The sequence below is a fragment of the Carcharhinus amblyrhynchos genome, chromosome 4, assembly GCF_965287045.1.
Source record: "Carcharhinus amblyrhynchos chromosome 4, sCarAmb.v2.hapA, whole genome shotgun sequence".
Classification (NCBI taxonomy): domain Eukaryota; kingdom Metazoa; phylum Chordata; class Chondrichthyes; order Carcharhiniformes; family Carcharhinidae; genus Carcharhinus; species Carcharhinus amblyrhynchos.
The window spans coordinates 8,812,331-8,839,985 of NC_137327.1; the positions used below are offsets into that span (position 1 = coordinate 8,812,331).

The 27,655-nt window shown below is 44.7% G+C and overlaps 1 protein-coding gene across 2 annotated transcripts in view; it reads left to right on the forward strand.

Annotated features, from left to right (window-relative positions):
* The first annotated feature begins 454 nt into the window (after positions 1-454).
* LOC145341774 (hypoxanthine-guanine phosphoribosyltransferase-like) overlaps positions 455-27,655 on the forward strand; it is a 51,834-nt gene continuing 24,633 nt past the window's right edge. The window contains exons 1-4 of one of the 2 annotated variants that reach the window (XM_080186695.1): positions 455-687; positions 13,754-13,860; positions 23,274-23,457; positions 27,513-27,578. In XM_080186695.1, the coding sequence (XP_080042821.1) occupies positions 670-687; positions 13,754-13,860; positions 23,274-23,457; positions 27,513-27,578 (375 nt within the window). In that variant the 5' untranslated portion in view covers positions 455-669. Of the gene's footprint in view, positions 688-13,753; positions 13,861-23,273; positions 23,458-27,512; positions 27,579-27,655 lie in introns of those variants that run through there. The other variant, XM_080186696.1, reaches the window with a different exon arrangement.

Genomic DNA, 27,655 nt, shown 5'->3' on the forward strand with positions numbered 1-27,655 from the left:
GAAATGTAGCATGGCCAATCCATCTAACCTGCACATCTTTGGACTGTGGGAGGAAACTGTGCCCTCCTTATGCGACAGTAATAAATCAAATCAAATCAATTAGCCTTTTAATGCAGAGGGAGACGTGGGTAGGGTTGGAGAAAGTTGATAGTGAAGTGTGAGGAGACTGCTCCTACTATGCGCTGCATGGAGCCTAGCAGAGAGTGGATGGACTGAAGGGCTGCAGCTCTGCAGCAACAGCTGGCCTCTCCTGCGGGGGAGGGGGGGCGGTGGGAGACAGTGATTGACAGGTGAGGGAGGCACGCGCAGGTGGGCGATTGCCGTGGCGACGCAGTGCTTGATTGACAGGCGAAGGCCGGGCGCAGGGGTGCGGGGAGGGGGCGGGCACGAGGAGCGGGGTGGCGCGGCGGGCGTTGCCGGGGTGACGGGGCGGCTGATTCACAGCTGGAAGTAACCATCGGACCGCAGTGACGTCAGTGGGTATCCCCCGCTCCTGGCCGCAGAGGCTCCCAGCCGCAGTGAAGGGCGCTGCAGCCGCTCGGCTGGTCCCGTTGCTCTTTGCCCCTACCTCGGAGCTCAGTGCAGAGAGACAGAGAGCCGGGCTCCAGCTGACGCTGCTCTTTCCAATCCACCGGCTGTTCAAAATCTCGGCAGCTTGCATACCTCGCAATGGCTTCAGCATTGCTGGTAAGCATCTCTCTCTCTCTCTCAAATTGCGCATTGCTTCTGCTTGTTCCATTTACTTGATTTGATTTATTATTGTCACATGTACTGGTGAAAAGTATTGTTTATTGTGCGCTATACAGACAAAGCACACGTAGCGAAGCAAAGGAGAGGGTGCAGAACGTATTGTTATGTCACAGCTGGGATATGGAAAAAAAAGATCAACTTAATATGAGGCAGGTCCCTTCAAAAGTCTGATGGTAGCTTTGCAACGCCATTGAGGGCCGATGCTGACCACATCTCTGTGTGGCTTTATCCCTGCACAGACATCTGGGGGGCACTTGTCTTGAAATTCCTCTTGACTTGCATTGACCAAATGGCCTTTTGGCATTGATGGGTGAGTGACACTCCTGACATTTGAAGTTTATTCTCCTGCAGATTCATCAGTCTCGATTGTAGTGAACCTTTTATAGACTGAGCAAACCATCACCTGGAATTATCTAGCTCTCAGTTTGAGGGATGGAAAGTTCCCCTTTCCCTGGTCCCAGGCTTTAATTGCTATTCTAACACTAAATCCTGGGGTATTTATCTTAGCAGCTGTGTTAGCTTTGAATTTCATGGGAGATTGAGGTTGATTTGTATTAAGCAGGTTTTAAAGTTTGTTTAGTAGTGTCACATGTAGGCTTACATTAACACACTAATGAAATTAACCTCTTGTGCCCTAAGTGATTTGGACGGAATTCAGTGAAATGTTGCCATACTCTCGAGCGATTCTGACTTTTAAAAAGCGTGGAAAGGCAGGTTTCACTCCAGTAATCATTGACAGCTTCTAAAGAACATTCAGTTTAGAAATATTGAACAGAATTGATCGGGCAATAGGCGTATCCCTTTTCTGTTGCTGGGGAATCTAGAACCCGGGGGCATAATAAAATGGGGTGGCATGATGACACAATGGTTAGCGCTGCTGCCTCACAGTGCCAGGGACCTGGATTCAATTCCGGCCTCAAGTCATTGTATGTGCTGAGACTGCACGTTCTCCCCATGTCTGCATGGGTTTCCTTTGGGTGCACCGTTTTCCTCCTGCAATCCAATTAGATGCATTGGCCATGTGAAATTCTCCCTCACTGTACCCGAACAGGCGCCGGAGTGTGGCGACTAGACGATTTTTCAAAGTAACTTCATTGCAGTGTTAACGTAAGCCTACTTGTGACATTAATAAATTTAAAAAATTAGAGCTAGCCACTTAGGAGGGAAGACTAAAAGCAGTTTTGCATACAAAGTACTTTCAATTCCATAACCTATAAGACAGTGTATTTTGGGGCACAGTTGGAACTTTCAAGACTTGAGATCAAGGTATCAGGGATATGGAACTAACGGAATGAAGATCGATGATTTGAATGATGAGCAGGCTCTAGGAGCTGAATGGTCTGCCCCCCCGTCTCCCTGTCACAATGAAGGAATCAATTGGAAGCTGTAACGTTGTAAGTTTTGTTTTACTGAGGCGGTTTGCATATTCCGCTTTTTGTCATTTGCTTTGGGCTGAGAATAGAGCTGTGATTGTAATGTTCCATTTTAATAAAGCATTTGCCTACTTGCAACAAAATGAGATCATAGAATTATAATTCACTCGTGGTATCAAGTTTTATTTTGCATACTTTTTTTTAGATTTTATTTGAAATGTGTACTACTGCTGATTAATGTGAGGGATCTTGGCACTGGTGGATAATATCAAGTTGGCAAGCGTCGGTATTAGTCTTCCCGGTCACTCTTGCGCTCTCTCTTCAGATACCATGCTGTGAAAGGGGGTGTCGGTGACCATGGCCTATCTTCCAGAGTTTTATTTTCCTTCAAGTGCTAATTTTTACAACCATTGAAAAGCCTTTTGCCCCCTAAGAATTTAAAACTGGATCCTATGTGCCAAGGTATCTTCAGTGTAAGCTGTCAGAGTGAATAATGGGACGTAAGAACAGGAATAGGCCATTTTTCTCCTTGAGCCCATTCTGATATTCAAACTGACTGACCTCTACCAAATACCTACCATATTACAAGGGCAGCATTGTGGTTGCACTGCTGACTCTCAGCGCCAGGGATCTGGGTTTGATTCCCGGCAGCTTGGGTCACTATCTGTGTGGAATCTGCATGTTCTCCCTGCACTAACTGCCCTGTCTGGAGACAATACACATCTCTTTAACCTGTGCTTAATGCTCTCTCCACTCACATTGTCTGTACCTTTAAGACTTGATTACCTGTAAAGACTCTCTCATTTCAATCATTATTTTGTAAATTGAGTTTGTCTTTATATGCCCTGTTTGTGAGTAGAACTCCCACTCATCTGACGAAGGGGAAGCAAGCGCTCCGAAAGCTAGTGGCTTTTGCTACCAAATAAACCTGTTGGACTTTAACCTGGTGTTGTGAGACCTCTTACTAGTTGTATATTGTCCAGGTCTCACTGCTGCAGAGGACTGCACTGAGGACACAGGCTTCATAGACTCAGCTTGTCTTGTCTCACATTCTCTTAATCTGCTTGACATAACAGCTGAAGTATTTGCAACGTCTGCCTTTGATTTCAGTGTCAAGTGACTGGCTTGTGATTTTGGAAATCCTTATTTCCTGACTGGGAATCAAACCTAGCCATATCTCATTGAAGCTTACAGAATAATGAAAGGCCTGGACAGAGTAAAAGTGGGGGAGATGGTTCTATTAGTAGGAAAGACCAGGATCTGAACGTGGAGCCTCAGAGTAAAGGGACCACTCTTCAGAACTGAGATGAGGAGGGATTTCTTCAGCCAGAAGGTGGTGAATCTATTGAATTCATTGCCACAGAAGGCTGTGGAGGCCAGGTCATTGAGTGCACTTAAGACAGAGATATATAGGTTCTTGATTGGTAAAGCGATCAAGGGTTATGGGGAAAAAGCAGGAGAATGGAGTTGAGAAACTTGTGAACCATGATTGGATGGCGGAGCAGACTTGATGGGCCGAATGGCCTAATTTTGCTCCCATGTCTTTTTAAAAAAAATTAAAGTTTACTTATTAGTCACAAGTAGGCTTACATTAATACAATGAAGTTACTGTGACTGTGAAATTCCCCTAGTCAGCACATTCCAGTGCCTGTTCGGGCCAATGCACCTCACCAGCGCGTCTTTCAGAACGCAGGAGGAAACTAGGGCTCCCGGAGGCAACACGCACAGACATGGGGAGAACATGCCAACTCCACACAGACAGTGACCTAATCCAAGAATCGAACCTGGGTCCCTGGGGCTATGAGGCAGCAGTGCTACCCACTGGGCTACCATGCTGCCGTAGTCCTCTGGTCTTATATTGGCAACAAATGCCAAATCCTAACCACTAGAAGAGATCAACAGAGATGCAGTGGGAGACGTTTAAGGAGATATTTCAGAATAGACGGAATTGATATATTCAAGTAAGAGAGAAAAAATCCAAGGTGAGGACCCACCATCCCTGGTTAATTAAAAAATTAAAAAGAAAAAGGATATAATTGCACAAGGATGGGTGGTAGGTCAGACAATTGGACAGAATATGTAAAACAGTGTAGAATGCCCAATGAAGAGGGGAAAAATAGACTGAGAGAAAGCTAGCAAGAAATATAAAGATGGATAGTAAGATTTTCTGTATTTGATTCGACTAATTATTGTCATATGTATTAGTATACAATGAAAAGTATTGTTTCTTGTGCTATACAGACAAAGCATACTGTTCATAGAGAAGGAAAGGAGAGTGTTAGAATGTACTGTTGCAGTCATAGCTGGGTGTAGAGAAAGATCAACTTAATGCGAGGTCAGTCCATTCAAAAGTCTGATGACAGCAGGGAAGAAGCTGCTCTTGAGTCGGTTGTACACGTCCTCAAACTTTTGAATCTTTTTCCTGACGGAAGAGAGTATGCTTGGGGTCCTTGATTATGCTGGCTGCTTTTCCGAGACAGTCTTAGAGTTACTGAAGTGAGCGTTGGTCCTATAAGAAGGTGAATTTGGTGAATTAATACTGGAACATTTGGAGATGACAGATGAATTGAACAGGTACTTTGCATCAGTCTTCACTGAAGAAGTAACATACAAGTAACATCCCAGAAGTAGCTGTATATCAGGAAATGAAAGGGAGGCAGGAACTCGAAGTGCTACTGAGCAACTTGTTGGATCTGTGGATTGGAAAGTCCCCAGGTCCTGATGGATTTCATGAAGTGGCTAGTGAAATGGGTGATGTGTTGGTTATAATTTTCCAAAATCCATCAGACTCTGGGAAGGTTCCATTAGACTGGAAAATAGCCATTAATTCAGAAAGGGAGGGTGACAAAGTGGAAAACTACAGGCCAGCCAGCTTGATATCTGTCATAGGAAAAATGTCGGAAGCTGTTACTAAACAATTAGATAAGTTCAGCGTAACCAGGAAGAGTCAAGATGGTTTTGTGAAATGGAAATTCATGTTTAATCAATTTATTAGTGCTGTGGATAAAGTGCACTCAGATTTGCAGAAGGCATTTCACAAGGTGCCACATCAAAACTTTTTGCAGAACGTTTAAAGTTTACAGTTTAGGGGATATTATATTGCCATGGATAGAAGCTTGTCAAGCAACCCTAACCTGAGGACTTTAAATCAATTGGGATGGATGGTCCCACGCACCAAGCAATATCCAACTCATTGAAGTCCTTTCTCACTCATACATGCCGAGAAATCCTTGTACATTGCACTAAAAGTTGCCAAGACTGGTTTGACGAGAACAATCCATAAATTTGCAAACTCATTGATTTGTAAGTGGATAGAATTCCAAATCTGGCGACAGGATCCAAACTCTACAGAAAAGAAGCTCGGCCCTCAGGCTGCCAAAAGTTGAAGTTCAAAGCCGATCCTGCAAATAGCAGGCAAAGAAAGCTGAGGCCATTCAATTTCTCGCTGTCAGGCATGACACTTGTGCCTTTTTCAAGGCAAACAGCGATCAGTGTTTCAATATCCCATCCATGTTCAGGACTGAGGTTTTCAATGAAAAGTTAAGATGTGGTTTGTGCACACAGGTTTATTCTAGGAGCTATTGCCAGCACAGAGAAGAAACTGAAACTAAAACAGAAGCCTGTGCAACACCTTAATGACATTGCCATCAGATCATGAATACAAGAGCAGGGATGTACTCCTGAGGCTGTGTCAGGTTCTGGTCAGACCCCATTTGGAGTATTGTGAGCAGTTTTGGGCCCCCTATCTAAGGAAGATGTGTTGGCCTTGGAAAAGCTCCAGCGGAGGTTCACAAGAATGATCCCTGAAATTAAGAGCTTGTCGTATGAGGAATGTTTTGAGGACTCTGAGTCTGTACTTATTGAAGTTTAGAAGGATGAGGGGGAATCTTATTGAAACTTACAGGATACAGTGAGGCCTTGATAGAGTGAATGTGGAGAGAATGTTTCCACTAGTAAGAAAAACTAGAGCCAGAGGGCACAACCTCAGACTAAAGAGGCGATTCTTTGAAACAAAGATGAGGAGGAATTTCTTCAGCCAGAGAATGATGAATCTTTGCTGCAGAAGGCTGTGGAGGCCAGGTCATTGAGTGTCTTTAAAACAGAAATTCATTTAATAAGGGGATCAGGCAGTGTTATGAGTGTAGAACTCACTACCATTTGGCGTGATTTGGCTGAATGGTGCATTAAAGGGAAAGCTAAAAGTAGCAGTACTTAGAAAGTCACAGCACAGCAGCAGACCATTTGACCCTTTTGGTCTTCGATGATGTTTATGTTTTATATAAATCTTTCCATGTATTTCATCCCACCTTATCTCTCCATTCCTTTCTCCACCAAGTACCTAGCTAGCATTGTGGGCCTATTGTGATGCTTTGCTTGTTAATGTGGTTAAAACTACTGCACAAAACTCTGGTGCGGCCGCACTTGGAGTATTGTGTACAGTTCTGGTCGCCGCATTGTAAGAAAGATGTGGAGACATTGGAAAGGGTGCAGAGGAGGTTTACCAGGATGTTGCCTGGTATGGTGGGAAGGTCTTATGAGGAAAGGCTGAGGGACTTAAGGTTATTTTCATTGGAGAGAAGAAGGTTAAGAGGTGACCTAATTGAGGCATACAAGATGATTAGAGGGTTAGATAGGGTGGACAGTGAGAGCCTTTTACCTCGGATGGTGATGGCTAACACAAGGGGACATAGCTTTAAACTAAGGGGTGGTAATCATAGGACGGATGTCAGAGGTAGGTTCTTTACTCAGAGGGTAGTAAGGGCGTGGAATGCCCTGCCTGCAGCAGTTGTGGACTCGCCAACTTTAAGGGCATTCAAATGGTCAGTGGATAGGCATATGGATAACATTGGAATAGTTTAGGTTAGAGGGTCATTAGATTGGTTCCACTGGTCGGTGTAACATCGAGGGCTGAAGGGCCTGTACTGCGCTGTAATGTTCTATGTTCCCCTTAAGAAGCCAGACAAACTCAGTGGTTCAGAATGATTGATTAAAGACTGCAGCTACAGGACCCTGATTAAACCATTAAGACCAGTCAGAGTGCACAATTCAGGAATACACAAACATTTATAGTTTCAAATTTGATTGCAAGTAGTCAGCATCTTCTAGTCAAGGTATAGGAGTTAATCAGTAACTGTGAGTGGACAGAGTTAAGGTTGCATCATTCATAAGGTATAGATATTAAAACTAATCACCTTGTACTTCCTTGATTATAATATCCAATCAGCATGAGGTTTTGATTGCAGTGGTAGATTATTGTTCCAAACATAGAACATAGAACATTACAGCGCAGAACAGGCCCTTCGGCCCACGATGTTGCGCCGACCAGCTTTTAAAAAAAAAAACAACACTAACCCACTAATCTAAACCAATCCCATTTCGTCCATAAACCTATCCACAGATCTCTTAAACGCCCCCAAACTAGGCGCATTTACAACTGCAGCTGGCAGGGCATTCCAGTCCCTCACCACCCTCTGGGTAAAGAACCTACCCCTGACATCAGTCCTATAACTACCCCCCCTTAATTTAAAGCCGTGCCCCCTCGTGCTAGCTTTTTCCATCCTAGGAAAAAGGCTATCACTATCCACCCTGTCTAAACCTCTAATCATCTTATATGTTTCAATAAGGTCCCCTCTTAGCCGCCTTCTTTCCAGCGAAAACAACCCCAAATCTCTCAGTCTCTCCTCATAGGATCTCCCCTCCATACCAGGCAACATCCTGGTAAACCTCCTCTGCACCCTCTCCAAAGCCTCTACATCCTTCCTGTAATGTGGGGACCAGAACTGCGCACAATACTCCAAGTGCGGCCGCACCAGAGTTGTGTACAGTTGCATCATGACGCTGCGACTCCTAAATTCAATCCCCCTACCAATAAACGCCATCTTTGAACATCCCAGCTGTCTGAATGTTAGAACATTAATCAATTCCTCCCATTTCCCAATATCTGGTTAATGGCCACTCCCAGACCAAGACACATTATCTCCCCTTCTGCTTATCTGTGAGGTCTGTAACTTGGACAGTTATCTTTTTGTATAGCAGCTTACTATCCTGATCTGCATGTCTCTGCTATTAAACTGGGCAGGCTTGTGCTTTAACCCTTTCATTGGATGCAGTTATTAATATGGTTACTATTTTCCTCCATAATTATTAGTGTGGGTATTATTCCCCCTTCACTAGCTTCACCTTAAGTGCATCTTATTCTCCTCACTCACATCATTTGATGGCAAGTTCCATGTTCTCACCGCGTTCTGTGTGAGAAACATTTCTCCTGAGTTCCTAATTAGTTCATGGGATGTGGTTATCGCTGGCTGCACCAGCATTTATTGCTCGTCCCTAATTGCCCTGAAGAAGGTGATGGTGCGCTGCCTCCTTGAATCGTTGCAGTTTGTGGTGTAGGTACACCCATGGTGCTGTCAGGGAGGAAATTCCAGGATTTTGATCCGGGGCAATGAAGGAACATTGAAAATGCGACTAAAGATTATGGACGTTGGGTGGAAGATTTAATAGCGGTGGCATCGTTACTCCAATGATGAAACTTCGTGAGGATCTCTCCGGGGTTTTCTTCAGGTTTGAAGACTTCATTTTGAAATGCATCTCCAAAGCTTGTAGGGATTTCCTTGGGTGAAGATTTGCACCTCAGACAACTGATTCTTATATTTAACCTTGCAAGTATTTTCCTTCAGATTTTATGCTCTGGGGAAACATTTTTTTTCAGCTTTAAATTGTTTTGATCCTTGTTGAGAAGTTTGAAACCCCCTGCATCATCTCCCATGTTTAGATGGTAGGACTGCACATGCCTTTGATTTGAAGCTGTTCTCATACTATCGCTTGCGTTGTTGTCACATTACGAAAGGGGGTGTGGGAATGTGATTATATTCTGTAAGTACAAAAGAGGAAGTAGGATCCATAATACTGGAAAAGATTCATTGAAAACTGGAGAGTTCAATATAAACCTGGATCACAATTTTTGAAGCCAACGGTATATACTGGTGCCTGTCCAAAGTAAGTAAATACTTCTTACTATCTGATTCTGGGTGATTTATTCTGGCCATAACTCTGTGTCTTCAGCCACATCCTTACATGCACACCCCTGATAGCAGCCTATCTCTTGGTGGACTCTGAGACTCTCAGTTACTTTATACTGCATGACTTGCACTTTAGTAAGGATTCTGAACATAGACCTCGGCTTAGTTCATTCAAGGTCTTTGTAAACAGGGAGTTTGTAAAATGAGAGCAGGCATTATTTATCCACTCTCATAATTGTTAGGACAAGGGATAACCTGGCAAAGCAAGCATTTTAAATTAATGAGTACGGTGTGTTATGACCAAAGGAGTGTAAATGCCAGAGAAACCTTTTATTATTCAATGAAGAAAAGATTAAATTAGCTGTACTGGGGCTTCATTCTGCCATCCCCAAAGGCACAGATAAACTCCAATTGATGGTGACTCTCCTCGTGGCTGCTGACTTAATGATTAGTAGACAAAATTTCTTTGTTCTTGTAACATGTTCATCGTTGTGGAACTGGAACGTTTTGGAATACCGACAACAACACTATGTACAAGATATCTCGTGCCTGGCTGAACAAAGGTCACAATGGAAACACAAATGCATCCACAGCTGTCTTCCTCAACATTTGTTGTTAATATTATTTATATATAGAGAGACTGAAGGTGAGTGAAGTACAGAGGGATCTAGGTGTTAAAGTGCATTTATCACACAAAGCTAGCAGGTCCAACAAGCAGTTAAGGAGGCAAATGGCATTTTGGCCTTAGTTGCAAAGAGGTTGGAGATTAAAAATAGGGAGGTTTTGTTGCAATTGTACAGGGTGTTGGTGAGGCCTGACCTGGAATACTGTATACAGTTTTGATCCCCTTACCTTAAAAAAAAGGATACAGTAACATTGGAGGCAGTTCAAAAGAGTTCCCCAGGCTAATTCCTGGGATGCGATGGTTGTCCTATCAAGAGAGGCTGGATAGAATAGAACCCCTACAGTACGGAAGGAGGCCATTCAGCCCATCGAGTCTGTACCGAACACAATCACACCCAGGCTCCATTCCCGTAACCCCATGCATTTACCCTGCTAACCCCCCGACACTAGAGTCAATTTAGCAAGGCCGATCAACCTAACCTCTACGTTTTTTTGATTTGATTTATTATTGTCACTATTAACATACAGTGAAAAGTATTGTTTCTTGTGTGCTATACAGACAAAACATACCATCCATAGAGAAGGAAACAAGAGAGTGCAGAAGGTAGTGTTACAGCCATAGGGTGTAGAGAAAGATCGACTTAATGCGTGGTAAGTCCTTTCAAAAGTCTGGTGGCAGTAGGGAAGAAGCTGTTCTTGAGTCGGTAGGTACGTGACCTCAGACTTTTGGATCTCTTTCCTGAATGAAGAAGGTGGAAGAGAGAATGTCCAGGGGGCGTGGGGTCCTTAATTATCCTGGCTGCTTGTCTGAGTAGCGGGAAGTGTAAACAGAGTCAATGGATGGGAGGCTGGGTTGTGACGGATTGAGCTACGTTCATGACCTTTTGTAGTTCTTTGTGGTTTTGGGCAGAGCAGGAACCATATCAAGCTGTGAAACAACCAGAAAGAATGCTTTCTATGGTGCAACTGTAAAAGTTGGTGAGAGTCATTGTGGACATGCCAAATTTCCTTAGTCTTCAGAGAAAGTGGAGGCCTTGATAGCCGTTCTTAACTATAGTGCCGGCATAGGGGGATCAGGACAGGTTGGTGATTTGGACACCTAAAATCTTGAAGCTCTCGACCATTTCTGCTTCGTCCCCGTTGATGTAGGCAGGGACATATTCTCCTTTACATTTCCAGAAGTCGATGACAATCTCCTTTTGTTTTGTTGACATTGAGGGGAGATTATTGTTGCCACACCAATCCACCAGATTCTCTATCTCATTCCTGTACTCCATCTCGTCATTGTTTGAGATACGATCCACTGCGGTGGTGTTGTCAGCAAGCTTGAAAATTGAAAATCTTTGGACAAATAGTCTAGGTCTGTATTCCTTGGAGTTTAGAAGAATGAGAGATGGCTTTATTCAAGATCCTGAGGGGGCTTGATAGGGAAGGCGGTGAGATGTTTCACTAGTGGGAGAGTCTCGAACAAGGGGACATCGCTATAAGATAAAGGGGTGGTTATTTAAAATTGAGACGCGTAGAAATTTATTTTTGCAGAGGATGGTGTTTCTCTGGGTAGTGGAGGCTGGATCATGAGGTATTTAAAGTGAAAGTGGACAAATATTTGATGGATCAAGTTTAAGAAGGCATTAGGGTATCTGAGGAAGGATGTCCTTTCTATAGAGTACAGCGAAGGTTTACCAGGCTGATTCCTGGGATGGCAGGTTTATCGTACAAGGAGGGATCAAGTTGGTTAGCATTATCGTCACTGGAATTTTGGAAGCGTGAGAGGGGAATCTCATAGAAACTTTTGAGTGTCACATGTAGGCTTATATTAACACCGCAATGAAGTTACTATGAAAATCCCCAAGTCGCCATTCTTCGGTACCTGTTTGGGTACACTGAGGGAGAATTTAGCACGGCCAGTGCACATAACCAGCATATCTTTCGGACTGAGAAGAAACCAGTGCACCCAGAGTGAACACCCGAGAGAATGTGTGCAGACTCCACACACAGTGACCCAAGCTGGGAATTGAACCTGAGTCCCTGGTGCTGTAGGGCAACAGTGCTAACCACTGTGCTACCATGGTAGCAACTTAGAATTCTAACAGGGTTAGACAGGATAGATTCAGAAAGAACGTTCTCAGTGGTTGGGTAGCCCAGAATTTGGGGTCACAGTGAGGATAAGGGGTAAACCTTTTAGAACCGAGGTGAGGGAAATTTCTTCACCCAGAGGATGGTGAATGTGTGGAGTTCACTGGCATGGAATGTAGTTGAGGCCAAAACATTATCTAATTTCTTCTTGAAATTAGACATCGCTCTTGAAGCTTAAGGGGGGAAATCCTATCGAGGGATGTCCTTCACTAAGAGGGGATCAGGTTATTGAATTCTATGATCAAAATGAATGGCAGAGTAGGCTTGAAGGGCTGAATGGCCCATGCCTACCTCTAGTTTCTATGTAAATGATGCAGGAAGGATTTGAGGCTGGCATCGATCAGCCATGATTGTAATGAATGGCAAGGCAGGCTTGAAGGGCCTGGTGGCCTACCCCTGCTTGTGTTCAGAACTGGCATTCAGGCTTCCAGCAGCCTATTCTTTCTAAACGTCGGGACACAATATGGTGCTGCTCAACAATGTGAGAACTGTATTGTTGGGTTTTCGATGAGTAGGTTGAGAGTTTAGCCATCTACAATGACGTCTGGGTCATGTTTCTTTAAGTTTCTCCTCCATTCTTAAAGTTAAAAAGCCTAAGTTCAGAGTGGACTGGGTGAGTCCAAATCCATCTCCTTGCTGGCTTCAAAAACCAAATTCAAATTGAATCCAAATCATGGTCCCCACAAGAGAGACAAACAAGATCCAGGCTAACAAGATAAAGGATTGCACCCCATTTTGGGCTTGATCCAATGCTTGGTCTTTGCCAAAAGTTTGGGTTGTGCTGCCAGATTTGGGTATTTACATTGCAAATCATGAATGTGGGAATTGCTGCACTGTTTGAGGTACCCCCTTTGCAACAAGGCATTAAACCCAAGCTACCTGTGTCACCAGTGGTAAAAGGTTCTGTGGTCCCTATCTAGAAGGTCGATACATGAATATATTACTACCCAATGCTTAGCGCAGTTATTAAGAATCAATATTAATATAACAACACCACATAGACATCATAAGATCCCAAGATAAGGCAGCAGGAGTGGGCCATTCAGCCCCTCAAGTCTACCTCACCATTCAATAAGATCATGGCCTTAACTGCACTTTGCTATCTGCTGCCCTGCTCCCTCTCCCCCGCATCACCTCCTCCAATAGCCCTCGAGTCCTTTGTCAATTGAAAATCTATCTAACTCAGTCTAAATATATTTAGTGACCCATCCCCCACTGCTTGCTTGAGAAGAGATTTGCAAAGACTAATGACCCAGTGGGGGAAGAGATTTCTCCTTTTTGTCTTAAATGGGAGATCGTTTGTTTTAAACTGTGCCTCCTAGATGTAGATTCCTTCACTAAGAACTCTTGGCATCAACCCTGTCAAGCCCCCTCTGGATCTTAAATTTTTACATAAGATCATCTCTCATAAGATGATCCTAAAAAAAATCCAGTGAATCTGGATCCAACATTCTCAACCTTTCCTCATTAGATATTCCCTTCATCTCAGGAATCGACCTGATGAACATTCTCTACACATCAGATGCTGTTTCCTACATTGCAACAACTTACTTTCAAAAAGTACTTTAGTGGTGTTTTGGGGTTTCCTGGATTCAGGAAAGTTTCTTTGTAAATGGTGGCTCTCTCCTGGTGGATGTCTTGAGCCTCACCTTACCTATGGTGTGGTCCTCAATCTCTATCCAGCCTCCGTGTCCAGAGACAATGGCAATATAAAGCATAGCAATAAATCTACGGAGAGAGAAAAGCTGTGATTATGTATAGGATCACTTATTGAGTTATGACTGAGAGATAATTCAAAGTTGCATTGGAATAATTTGGGAATGAGTTGTGCTATTTTGATTTCCACAGATCAGTGATGATGAAAGGGGTTACGACCCAGAGTTGTTTTGTATCCCGAAACACTATGTTGAAGATCTGGAAAGAGTTTTCATTCCTCATGGCCTTATTATGGATCGGTAAGCGATGATCCCTCGTACTTTGTGTTGACTAACTTGGGTTGTTTTTGAGCTAATGTTTATTTTAATTTTGAAAATAGACTTTAAAGTCCGATACATCTTCTATTTGAATATGATCTGCCTCTTTTTTTTGTTCAAAAAATACATGAGGATTTTGCCTTCCAAACTGAGGCAAAGCATAAAAGGGGCAAGAAAGTTGTGTTAAGTTGCGCAAACCATTCAGTTCAAGAAAAACTAGGGACAGACAATATCTGTTGGCCCGGCCATGTCCCACAAATGAAATAAAAAAAGAATCCACGAATACAGAAGCTGGGATTGTTCCCCTTAGAGCATTGCAATGAAGGTCCAGGGTGATGTAACAGAAGATCTCTCAAATTGGGAAGTGACATGGCAGAGTAAGGAAGGAAAAGCTGATGAAGTGTCAGAAGAGTTTTTAACCAGAGGACATGGATTTAAGGTAAATGGCAAAAGAGCCAGAGGTGAAAAAGGACAAATTATTTTCCTCAGTGAATTATGAACCACTTGTCTGAGTGGGATATGGAAGCAGATTCAATATTAACTTCCAAAATGGAGTTTGAAAAATATTTGAAGGGAAGAATGTGCAAGGTTTTGGGGAATGGGATTCATGGATCGCTCTCTCATCGAGTTAGCATAAACATGGTAGACCGAATGGCCTCCAGTGCTGTGTCATTCATGTGTGATTTTTATTTGGATTACAAGAACGTGTGGATATTTCATTGTTTAGAAGAGCAGTGTGTGTTTGTTTCTTTCTTTTCCCTTGAGTCTTTGTTGCTTTCTAATGCCATTTATAGCACCGTGTGAGGATTGGCAGCTCTTCCACCTGAATGCCAGCTGAAGTTGGCTTTCAAACGTGTGAAGGGCTGGATTAGGAATCACGTCACCGAACATCAAACCGGCCATACATCACAGAACACCAAATTCCTGCCCACATCAAATCAATTCAGAAGTACCAACGTTAAGCTATTAGACCATTAAAGTTTAATAATCAGTGTCACAAGTAGGCTTACATTAACACTGCAATGAAGTTGCTGTGCAAATCCCTTGGTCGCCATCTGGCACCTGTTCGGGTACACGGAGAATTTAGAAGGGCCAATGCACCTAACCGGCAAGTCTCTTGGCGTGTGGGAGGAAACCAGAGCACCCAGAGGAAACCCATGCAAACACGGGAAGAACATGTAGACTCCACACAGACAGTGACCCAAGCCAGAAATTGAACCCAGGGTCCGTGGCATTGTGAGGCAGCAGTCCTAACCGCTATGCTGCCGCACGAGGCTTATTAAGTCCATTAGGCTTAATAGATAAGAATGTGTGAACGATGTGGGGTGAGCCAGGGATGGGGAGCAGAACATAACTTCTGCCGTGCTTTGGAAGTGGGAGTTTTGTCAATTGATGGAGAGCCTTCCATTGTTGTTTAAGAAAGGGAAAAAGCATAAATCAGGAGATTTGATGGATCAACTAATCATTGGGGTCACACAGAAAACATTGGAAATATTCAATAGTTCAAGAACCATCTGTGAAGAAAGAAACAAGAGTTAAAGGGATGATTTTGCCAGGCCAAGTGTGGGCAGGAAAGCAGGTGGATGGACCCATAGATTAGGGCAGTGTGCTATCTCTAGCTTTGTCACTTTGACCACCCTCACTGTTAACTACAGTCAGCTTGGGGGTGGGGGGGGCGGATTATGGCATCAGGTGGGCCCAATTGAAGCCCTTCGTGCCTAGTTAAGAGCTTCATCCCAATGCTGCCACTTGTTTACGGAAAGGTGGAAGGGCCCTGCAGATGGCTGGGTAGTTTAAGGTGGCAGGTTCTCTTGCTAGGCACCCAGTGCCAATCGGAGGTCGCTTCCCACAACTTTGCCTCCCACTGGATTTGAGTCTGCGTTGGAGCTTCAACTTTCAAGCACAGTTTTGGCTTTTCAGCAGCACTGACCACAACACAACACTGTCTGCGTGTGCGCATGTGTCGTTTCTCTGGGGGACCTCTTTGGCATCTCTCCTTGACCTTTCTTCCTGTCTCCTACCTGGGACTCTTTGCCAGTATGATGCCCCAATCCTGGCTCCCGTGGTCGGGTTTTTGCACTGTTTCGTTTTTCAAGCAGGCAACTCTGACAATTTTTCCTCCCCCAAAGAACTCTTTAAAAAAAAGCTGGACTGCACATGTGCAGGCTGCTCCTCATCCATGTACGTGTTGAGACTCCTGAGGCCCATTGAGCCTGGTGGTTCCTGATCTCTGCCCGATGACCAGGCAAATTTGGACCACTTCACAAAAGGACAATAGTTGGAAATTTTGTTGGTGAATCTATAACAAAAGCATAATGTTGTGGTTACCACTGGAGGTGTGATGGAGAGTGTTATAAGGCAAGTTTATCAGAACAAAAACGTCTTTTCCTCAAGTGATAATTAAAGCAGAACCTATACCATTGTTTTAGTGGGATTTATAAAGTGAGAATGTATAAGCAAATTAAATGAGACAATTTCAGTCCATCCCGAACACTGGGATAAATGTTTTAATGTCTGTGATGATATTAAAAAAGGTTTAAAGTTTACTTATTAGTATCATAAGTAGGCTTGCATTAACACTGTGTAATGAAGTCACTGTGAAAATCCCCTCGTCACCACACTTCGGCACCTGTTTGGGTACACTGAGGGAGAATTTAGCACGGCCAATCCACCCAACCCGTACGTCTTTGAACTGGGGGAGAAAATTGGAGCACCCAGAGGAAACCCATACAGACACGGGAGAACATACAAACCACACAGACAGTGACCCAAGCCAGGAATCGAACCCGGGTCCCTGGCGCTGTGAGGCAGTAGTGCTGAACACTGTGCCATTTTGCCACGCTAAAGAGTCCTTGGCAGCAAATTATGCATTCATCTCATTTCTGCAAATACAACAGTTTGGTTACTCAGTGTATGAGCTTTGAAGGGAATAATTCCCCAAAAAATTCTAATGCACTTGCAAATTATCATGATGCTTTCTAAGACAGAACTGAGAAAAGAGACAGCGACTGAAGATCCATTGTTACTTGTGGAAGGAGCTTTCATGTTTTGGATTGATGCACAGTGAACAAAATCTTTACCTTTATTTCCACGTTTTGTTTTTGTCTCATTTGCAATATTGAACATCTGCTCTCTGACAGTTGAGCGGAGCTGTCACTTAAAGCTTGAGGTATAATTGTGGCTGTGCAAAACTTTCAAGCCGTACAAGTGACATTGACACAGCGGGTGGGTCCCAGCAGTACAGTTATACATTTTGTTTTTGCTCCTTCCAGTCCTGGGCTGTATCCAGGGATGGCCTGTTTTTGACTCCTGGAGTAAAGCATTGGAGCATCAGGGCTGGCTCTGGTACTGATGCTGAGAATAACTTGAGAAGTAAAGGGTGACTGTCTCCCCCAACTATGCTCCCTGCCCGCCCCCCACCTCCAATCCCCCACTGGTGTGTTTTGCGGCAGTGCAGACCATTGGCTGGTGGTGGGATCTTCCAGTCCCACCGCTGTCGATAGGTTTCCCAGCAGCGGAGAGTATGAGCAACTGGAAAACCTATGGTGAGGGGCCATCACTATCACCACTATAGTCTTAGTCGATCTTCCACGATCTGCTCTTCAGAAGACCTTCCTCTTCAGGTGTCCTTTGTTACTTAGAGGGGCGTCAAGTATAAAAGTTAACAAATTATGTTACAGTTGTTTAAAACATTGGTTAGGCCACATTTGGAATACCGTGCTCAATTCTGGTCATCGCACTACCAGGAGGATGTGGAGGCTTTGGAGAGAGGGCAGAAGAGGTTTACTAGGATGTTGCCTGGTACGGAGGGCATTAGCTACGAGGAAAGATTGAATAAACTGGGATTGCTTCCCCCCCCTGGAAAGACAGGCTGAGGGGCAACCTGATAGAAAAATTTATAAAATTGAGAGGTACAGACAGGGTGAACAGTTGAAGCTTTTTCCCAGGGTAGAAATGGCAATTACAAGGGGGTACAAGTTCAAGACAAGAGTTGGGGGGGGGGAGGTTCAGTGGAGATATGCAGGGAGAAGTTTTTTTTTTACACAGTGGGTGGTGAGGGGACCTGGAATGAACTACCATGTGAGGTGGTTGAGGCAGTTACATTAGCCACATTTAAAACTTATCTTGATAGACATGTGAACAAACAGGAATAGAGGGGTAGAAGCGGTTGTTTAGATCAGTAAACATGATCAGCATAGGCTTGGAGGGCCCAAGGGCCTGTTCCTGTGCTATACTGTTCTTTGTTCTTTCTATCCAGTTGGCATGAATGGCCAGAAATGTGTGGCCAAAGAGACACGTGTATATAGACCATGCAAATATCATCAAAACATTTTAGTCAGTGAAGTACTTTTGGAAGTATAGTCAGTGTTGAAGGAATTGTGACAACTAATATGTGGTCTGCACACTGTACAAACAGCAGTTTGATAATGATAAGATAATCTTGTTTGTTTTTTCTGATGTTGATCGGGAGATGAATATCGGCCAGAACACTGGAGAAAACTTATCTGTTCTTCTTCAGAATATTGCCATGGGGTGTTTTTATGCACCGCCAAGGAGACAGAGGGGAGCCCTGGGTTTTAATATCTGCACTGTTCTGACGGTGCTCCTGAAGGAGTGCGCTGGCTTGATTTTGTGTCCAAGCTCTGGAGTCGGACTTGAACCCAGAACCTTGTGATTCAAGGGCGAGTGTGCTGTCATGTGAGCCCACCTATATAGAGGCGATGAGTTTTGTATGAACTGTAATCTATTACCTGTCCCTTTTTGTGTCAAGAATGGCCAAAGGCAATCAAATAATTCACCTCTTCCAGAAATGGAATTTGAATTTTGCTGACCCTGCAGCCCCCAGAATCTACCTGATGGTAACTGTCATCGGCACAAAATGTTTAAAATATTGATTTAGAAAAACGTCAGACATAGCTCTACTCGTAGAATCCTCGCAATGCAGAAGAAGGCCATTCAGCCCATCAAGACTGCACTGACAACAATCCCACCCAGCCTCTATTTCTGTAGTCCCCCTGACACTAAGGGACAACTTAGCATGTCCAACTGACCTAACCTCCACACCTAACCTAACCACTGACCTAACCTCCACTGTGGGGGGGAATTGGAGCGTCCGGAGAAAATCCACGCGCACACACAGGGAGAATGTGCAAACTCCACACAGTGAGTCACCCAAGCCGGGAATCAAACCTGGGTCCTGGCGCTGTGAGGCAGCTATGCTAACCACTGTGCCACAGTGCACTCAGTGTTGGCTCCGACTCTGACTTCCTTCAAGCCTTGTTTATTTTTAAGACCAAAATGCTAATCCATGCTTGGTTGGAAAATAAGAATAAAGTAACACAGGTTTAATAGAAATCTGCCCTCCCACTCAGTGTGCCTGGTTTTAATGTTTACATTCAGACTAGGAGAGAGAAGAGAAGGAGGAAGGTGAGAGTGAGATTTCAATCTTTATTTATAGAAATATAGAAAGTTGAAGCAGGAGGAGGCCATTCGGCCCTTCGAGCCGGCTCCGCAATTCATTTTGACCATGGCTGATCATACTCAGTATCCTGATTTTCCACTGCCCCCCCCCCCCGCCCCCCAACGTATCCCTTGCTCTCTAGCCTCAAGAGCAGTATTTAATTTCTTCTTCAAATCACATTCACTTTTAAGGTCTGTAATTGAGACTCCTGTATTCAAATCTCCAAATGAATATTCAGTGGGAACCCATTCTGATCAAACACATGTGTTCTTGGTTTCAGGCACAGCCAATTGGACTACATCCATCTGTGTGTGTGTGTTTTTTTTTAGCAATCAGCCTGAGGTGCGGTCAAAAATTCCATTTGATTTATTTTGGGCAATTTACTGAGAAGAAGCAGAAGCCCGCCAACTCTGGGGACATGGATTTCACTCCAGCCCAGAACCAGGGACGGAAGGTCCACCCTCTCTGAGGGTCCCATACACAAACTGAATTTCAGGAATGTCAATGCACATGCTGGCACAGTGATTAGCACTGCTGTCTCACATCTCCAAGGATCTGGGTTCGATTCTCGGCTTGGGTCACTGCCTGTGTGGAGTCTGCATATTCTCCCCATGTCTGCGTGGGTTTCCTCCGGGCGCTCTGGTTTTATTCCCCACAGTCCGAAAGACATGCTGGTTAGGCGCACTGGCCATGCTAAATTCTCCCTCCGTGTACCCGGACAGGCACCGGAGTGTGGCGAGTAGGTGATTTTCACAGTAACTTCGTTGCAGTGTTAATGTAACATAAGCCTATTTGTGACACTAATAAATAAACTTCAAACTTAATTCCTGGCAACAGCAGCACTGAACTCGGGCGGCTCTGCCTTCAAGGGGTGCTGCACCTGAGTTGGGAATGCTTGAAGCTGCCTGAAATATGAACAAAGAAAATTGCAGCACAAGAACAGGCCCTTCAGCCCTCCAAGCTTGCATCGACCATGCTGCCCGACCGAACTAAAACCTGTACCCTTGCAGGGACCATATCCCTCTATTCCATCCTAGTCGTGTATTTGCCAAGACTCCCCTTAAAATTCACTATCGTATCTACCTTGCGCAGCAACAAATGCCAGGCGCTCTGTGTAAAATAAAAACTTGCCTTTTACATCTAAGATGAAGATGTTTCATTTCTCAGCACTGATATCCCTTACCTGCGTGAGCGTACGCATTCTCAAAGAATGAAAATGACTGACTGTTTTTGGGTGTAGCGGCTGGGAATGTTTGCCTTTTTTTAAGAAAACGGAGGTGGATCGAGGATGCAGGTGAGCAGATGGTGCTAAGGTTTTAGAATTAAAGTCATTGGTAAAAATATTGGAGATCGAAAATTACAGCTTTACCTTGGCGGATCATGCAATGATTGAGAAATGTGCAACTGAGATTCTTTTAAGATTAAAGAGAGAACTTTCAAATACTGGAGTTCTGAAATCAAGGCCAAAACTGCTGAAATTATACAGCAATCATAGAATTCCTACAGTGCAGAAGGAGGCCATTTGGCCCATCAAGCCTGCACCGACAACAATCCCCACCTAGGACTTAATCCCCGAAACACCGCGCATTTACCTTGCCCCCGAGACTGAGGGACAATTTAACATGGCCAAGCCACCTAACCTGCACATCTTTGGACTGTGGGCGGAAACTGGAGCACCCGGAGAAAACCCATGCATACACACTGAGAGCATGCAAACTCCACACAGACGGTGACCTGAGGCTGAAATTGAACCCAGGACCCTGGTGCTGTGAGGCAGCAGTGCTAACCACAGTGCCATATGTTAGTTATAGTTTGTAAAGAATGTAATAAATTGGTTTCTGTCCTTCCTCTGAACTAAAATATAGTAATGGGAACATGAGGGCAGGAGGAGGCCATTTACACCATGAAGTCAGTTTTAATTATGGGTAACCTATAGCTCTTTGATATCTTAACAAAGATAATTTCACGCTAATCTTAAAAGCTGCAATTTCCCAGCATTTTGAGGGAGAGTTTTCCAGAGATTTTTCACCGTGTTTTATGTGGAAAATATACTTCGTCTTTCAATTTTTGGGCTCTAGGGTCTAGGATTTTGCCCTCCCTAGATTTTTTTTCCCCTAAACAGCAAGCGCTTCTTCTTTAATTACCCTTTCAATTCTTTTTAGCAAGTTGAATCCTTGGAACTTGATGAGGGCAATGAGGGTCTTGCCTGCCTCCTGCAGAACAGGTGAGAGCATCTGCTTTGGGAAAGGCCTCCTCATATTCACCTGCCTTCACAAGCCTTCACTGGGATCTGTACCTTTTTAAGACTTGCTGAGCTGTAAAGACTCGCATTCCAATCCTTATTCAGGTAAATTGAGTTTGTGTCTTTGTGCCATGTTTGTGATCAGAACTCCCACCCACCTGATGAAGGGATAGCCTGTTCCGAAAGCTTGTGGCGTTTGCTACAAATAAACTTGTTGGACTTTAAGCTGGTGTTGTGAGACTTCTTTCTGTTTTTACCCCAGTCCAACGCCGGCATCTCCACTTCAAGGACCCGCCCCCAGCCTCCCAAGAGCTCGCTAGCTGACAATACTCCATTACAGGCAATGCCATTGGGAGATCTATAGCTTCCCAGAAGGGGACAAAAAAACCCAGTTTGACCCAATATTCAAGTTTCCCAGTCTTACTGTATTTTTCCCTGAGTTGGGAGGGATGAGGTAGGATTGAAATCAAGGGCAGGGGTGCAGCTGTTAAAGGACACTGTCTCTCTGATGCTAGATCCCTTGATAAAACAGAGGTGCCTGACAAGGGATGGTCCCCAAACTCCTGCGACAAGGATTTTGCTTGTTAGGGCTTCCCGCATGATGACCGTCAGCGGTGGGATATGAGGCCCTTAAGTGAGCAATTAATGCCCATTTAAGCAATTGATTGGCCTCGGTTTGATGTGTAGCTGCAAAGCTGCCCAGTAAACTTCCTGCCTGCACTTTGTTGGAGCAGAGGGCGATATCCAATTAAATGCCTCCCCCCCCCACACCACCCACCCCGCCACTGCCATCAACATCAGGAAAATAGGAATGGGGTAAAAGTGTAAACACTGCAATCTCAAGACAACGTTAATCAAATAAATCTGTCTCTTTGTCCCTTGACCCAATGCATGTTCTGCTTCTTAAGTTCCAACTCTACCTTTTATTATTACAAGAAGGCTTACATTAACACTGCAGTGAAGTTACTGTGAAAACCCCCTAGTCACCACACTCTGGATGCCTGTTGGGATACATTCAGGGAGAATTTTGCATGGCCAATATGCCTAACCAGCGCATCTTTGGGACTGTAGGAGGAAACCCAAGCAGAGACACAGAACGTGCGGGCTCACGCAGACAGTGACCCAAGCTGGGAATGGAACCCGGGTCCCTAGTGCTGTGAGGCAGCAGTGCTAACCACTGCCCCACCATGCCACAGGCGGCATCAGGAATGGAAGAGTTCATGACTCCCCAGTGAAGGAAACTGAAGCCAATTGTAACATCCTAACTAAGATTAACTGTAGCGATATCAAATGCAGATCTAATACTCCTGGCCTGAATGATGATATACCTGATGTTTGGTGATCACTGTACTGGGTGGTAAAAGCGGGTTCAGTGGTAACTTTCAGAAGGTGATTGAATAAATACTTGTTTGGGGGGAGTAGGGAAGACTGGAGCAATGAAACTAACTGTACCAGAGGATCTGCTGCATCATTGGTGCACACGTAGGTTTATACTGTATAGACAGGTTTTTAATCAGTCAGTGAATCAAGGGTTATGGGGGTAAGGCGGGAAAGTGGAGTTGGGGATTATTGTATCAGGTCAGCCATGATCTCATTGAGCAGACGCAATGGGTCGAATGGTCTACTCCTGCGTTCTATGATTCAATGCTGTGTTTAACACGCTGATACACTGACTAATGTTTGTTTCCCCAGAACAGAACGCATGGCCAGAGATATAGCAAAGGAAATGGGAGGTACTCACATCGTGGTCCTTTGTGTGCTGAAGGGCGGTTACAAGTTCTTTGCTGACCTTTTAGACTACATCAAGGCACTAAATAGGAACCAGGATGAGTCACTCCCAATGACCATTGACTTCATCAGGTTGAAGAGCTACTGTGTAAGTATTTCCATTTCAATCACTGGGACGTGGGACCCAAGAGCAGAAATAAGCTATTTGGCCCATTGAGCCTGGTCTGCTGATCTGACTGTGGTATCAGCTCCGCTCTCCTGCCTGATCATTCCAATCATTGTATGTTGAAGAAGAAGTTAGCCTGAAGCTTAAAACTGGATTATTTCCAAGACACACGGTGAAGTTACAGATTCTGCCCAAGCACCCACAGTTTATATATTGGTTTATATACTCTTCCAACTATTCCCTAATCCTTCCTCAATTAGGAGATATCTGTGCTTAGGATCGTAGAATCCTACATTGCAGAAGGAGACCATTTGGCCCATCGAGTGTGCACTGACCACAAGCCCACTCGGGGCCCAATAACCCCATGCATTTACCTTAGCTGGTCCCCCTGACGCTAAGGGGCAATTTAGCATGCCTTTGGGCTGTGGGAGGAAACCGGAGCACCCGGAAGAAATCCACGCAGACACGGGGAGAATGTGCAAACTCCACACACAGCGACCCAAACCAGGAATTGAACCAGAGTCCCCTGGTGCTGTGAGGCAGCTGTGCTAACCACTTTGCCATCAAGCTGGCCTCAGCTTAATTACCAGTTGTGAGCATGTATTTGATTGCAGCACGGTTTCAACCTTAACGCTGTTGATTCCCTTAATCCTTGAGTCCCTTGTCGATTATAAACCTACCTAACTCACTCTTGAATGGAATCCCTACAGTGCAGAAGAGGCTATTCAGCCCATTGAGTCTGCACTGACTCTCTGACAAAATGTCTTACCTAGGCATTCATCTCCCACCCTCTCCCTGTAGCCCCACACATTTAGCATGGCCATAACCTGCACATCTTTGGACTTGGGAAGGAAACCGGAGTCCCCATGCTGACATCGGGAGGATGTGCAAATTCTGTGCAGTCGCCCAAGGTTGGGATCAAACCCTGGTCACTGGTGCTGTGAGGCAGCAATGTTAATCACCGTGCCACCCATAGGAGTTGGCCTGTTTCTATCTTATTATAAGTCAGCATATCGAGATTGGACGAGGCGGGGGGGTGGGGGGGTGGTGGTGTGGGGGGAAGGTGGGGAGAAGGTGTGAGATCAGCAGGCAGGGAGAGGTCGTTCAGATCATGGGAAAGGGTTAGCTTATATCCGACGGAATTCACCCTGGCTCACTAACAATGCTGATGAGACGCTTAACTTCTCCACTTAGCAGTTTCCCAAGTTTCAGGGAAACGTGACAGGCCAGGGTTAAATTTAAAATGGAAGCAAAATCTGTGGGTACGTAGTTTTACTAAAATATTTACAATGAACAACCACCCTCCATGGTAGCAGTTTGCATGTCCACCCACATTAACACCAGAAGACGATGAGGCTGGTTTTATGATTTTTATAATGCATCCAACCCAAACCCACCTGTGAACAGGTCTCATTGCTTTCTAAGTCTGCATCTTCCAGAATCATATCTCATTTAAGGGAGCAGTTTTTGTTCTCAGACCAAGACTGGGAATGTTGGAAGTCTGTTCGGAAGTGAGGCAGAAAGAAATCCCGCAACACCAGCTTAAAGTCCAAACAGATTTATTTGTAGCAAAAGCCTCAAGCTTACGGGACGGGCTGTCCCTTCGTCAGGTGGCAACTCCCATCCCGAAAGCTTGCGGCTTTTGCTACAAATAAACCTGTTTGGTCTTTAAGCTGGTGTTGTGGGATTTCTTTCCGTTTCGCTCCAGTCCAACGTCGGCATCTCCATATCGGAAGTGAGGCTGTCATAGCTGAACTCGTATCTGTGCTGAGTCCAAGTGTGTACGGATACTTTAGACAACCGGAGGTCATGATGGATAATGTTTGCAACTAGAATGCCCAATTTCTTTTGTTATCCGCTTCCCTGGCCCAGAGCCACTCAAAGCCTATTGTGTTATCTGTGAGAGTTGCCTCCGGCAAGATCAGTTTACTCAATTCAGACTGGGGACTGAACTGGGGCCCTGCTCTGTATAGCTTTGTTACACAGGAACGTGATGAGCCAGTGAGCAGTGATGCATACCAAAGGATTAATAGTGGCCCAACTTGCAGCTCACTGCATTTTGCACTAATCTCTCTTCACAACAATAATTTATTTGATATGGACCGAAGAAACTCTGACTCCAGCTGTCAATATCTTTCTGGAATCTAGAAATGTGAAGTGAACAATTGAGTGAATAGTAAAATTACAGTGCAAACATCAAAGTCCACAATGGGATGCATAAGTTGGAATGACTTTTGAATGGGATCCGTGTTAATTCCTGGGTGATATCCCTGTGAATCCTTTAGTATTATGGGGAGCCGATGGTGTAAATGGGCTAGTAATCCGGAGGGTACTACCCAGGGACCTGGGTTTGAACCCTACCACAAGGGGAGAACATAAGAACATAAGAAATAGGAGCAGGAGTAGGCCATCTAGCCCTTCGAGCCTGCCCCGCCATTCAATAAGATCATGGCTGATCTGTTGTGGCTCAGTTCCACTTTCCCGCCCTCTCCCCATAACCCTTAATCCCCTCTCTTATCAAGAACCCATCAACCCGCTTCTTAAAAATATTTAGCGAGGCAGCCTCCACCACTTCAACGGGCAGAGAATTCCAGAGATTCACCACCCTTTGAGTGAAGAAGTTCCTCCTCAACTCCGTTCTAAACCGCCTCCCCTTTATCTTGAGGCTGTGCCCCCTAGTCCTACTGTCTTTTTTGAGCGGGAAGAGTCTCTCCACCTCTATCCTATCCATCCCATTCATCATCTTATACGTCTCAATGAGATCTCCCCTCATTCTTCTAAACTCTAACGAGTACAAGCCTAGTTTATTCAGCCTCTCCTCATAGCTCAATCCCCTCAACTCCGGTATCAGCCTAGTAAACCTCCTCTGCACTCCCTCCAGGGCCAAAATATCCTTGCGCAGGTGCGGCGCCCAAAACTGCACACAGTACTCCAGCTGCGGCCTCACCAATGCCCTATACAGCTGCAGCAAGACCTCCTACTTTTATATTCAATCCCCCTCGCTATGAAGGCCAGCATCCCATTCGCCTTCCTGACCACCTGCTGCACCTGCAAGCTGGGTTTTTGCAACTCATGCACAAGGACCCCGAGGTCCCTCTGCACCGTCGCCTGCTGCAGTTTTTCGCCACGTAAGTAATAGTCCTTCCTACCGTTATTCCTACCAAAGTGGACCACCTCACACTTGCCAACATTAAATTCCATTTGCCATTTCCTGGCCCATTCGCCCAGCCTATCTAGATCCTTCTGCAGACTCTCCACACCCTCCGCACAATTTGCCTTTCCCCCAATCTTGGTGTCATCAGCAAATTTCGACACCCTGCACTCGGTTCCCTCCTCCAGATCATCTATATAAATGGTAAATAGCTGAGGCCCCAGCCCAGTGGCATTATTGCTAGACCAGAAACTCGGCTAATGTTCTGGGAACCTGGGTTCGAAACCTGCCATGGCAGATGGTGAAATTTGAATCCATAAAAACATTCTGGAATTAAGAATCTACTGATGACCATGAAATCATTGTCGATTGTCAGAAAAACCCATCTGATTCACTAATGTCCTTTATGGAATGCAAGCTGTCCTTACCCAATCTGGCCTACATGTGACTCCAGAGCCACAGCAATTTGGCTGACTCCCAGCTGCCCTTGGGCAACTAGAGATGGGCAATAAATGCTGGCTGGCCAGCCAGCAATGCCCATGTCCCACAAATGAATGAATTAAAAAAAAAAGATGGTGGACTTTTGAATTCAATAAAAACCTGGAATGAAAAAGTCTAATGATGACCACGATGGATTGTCAGGAAAAACCCATTTGGTTCACTAATGCCTCCTTAGGGAAGGAAATTTGCTGTCCATATCCGGTCTGAGTGACGTGACTCCAGAGCCACAGCAATCTGGTTGAAACTTTAACTGCTCTTTGAAATGGCTGAGGAAGCCATTCGAGGGGCAGTTGCACACATCCCATGAAAGAAAAATAATCTGATGATTTTGTATCTGTTATAAAGACATTAGATGGCTACTCCTCCTTCTCTGTCTCTTACACAGAATGACCAGACCATGGAGGAAGTGAAAATTATTGGAGGAGATGATCTGTGCATGTTGGCTGGAAAGGTTGGTACAGTATTCACCATAATAGTTTAACCAACCATTTCAGTGTGTTGAGGGCGTGTGTGCACCATAAGAGACTA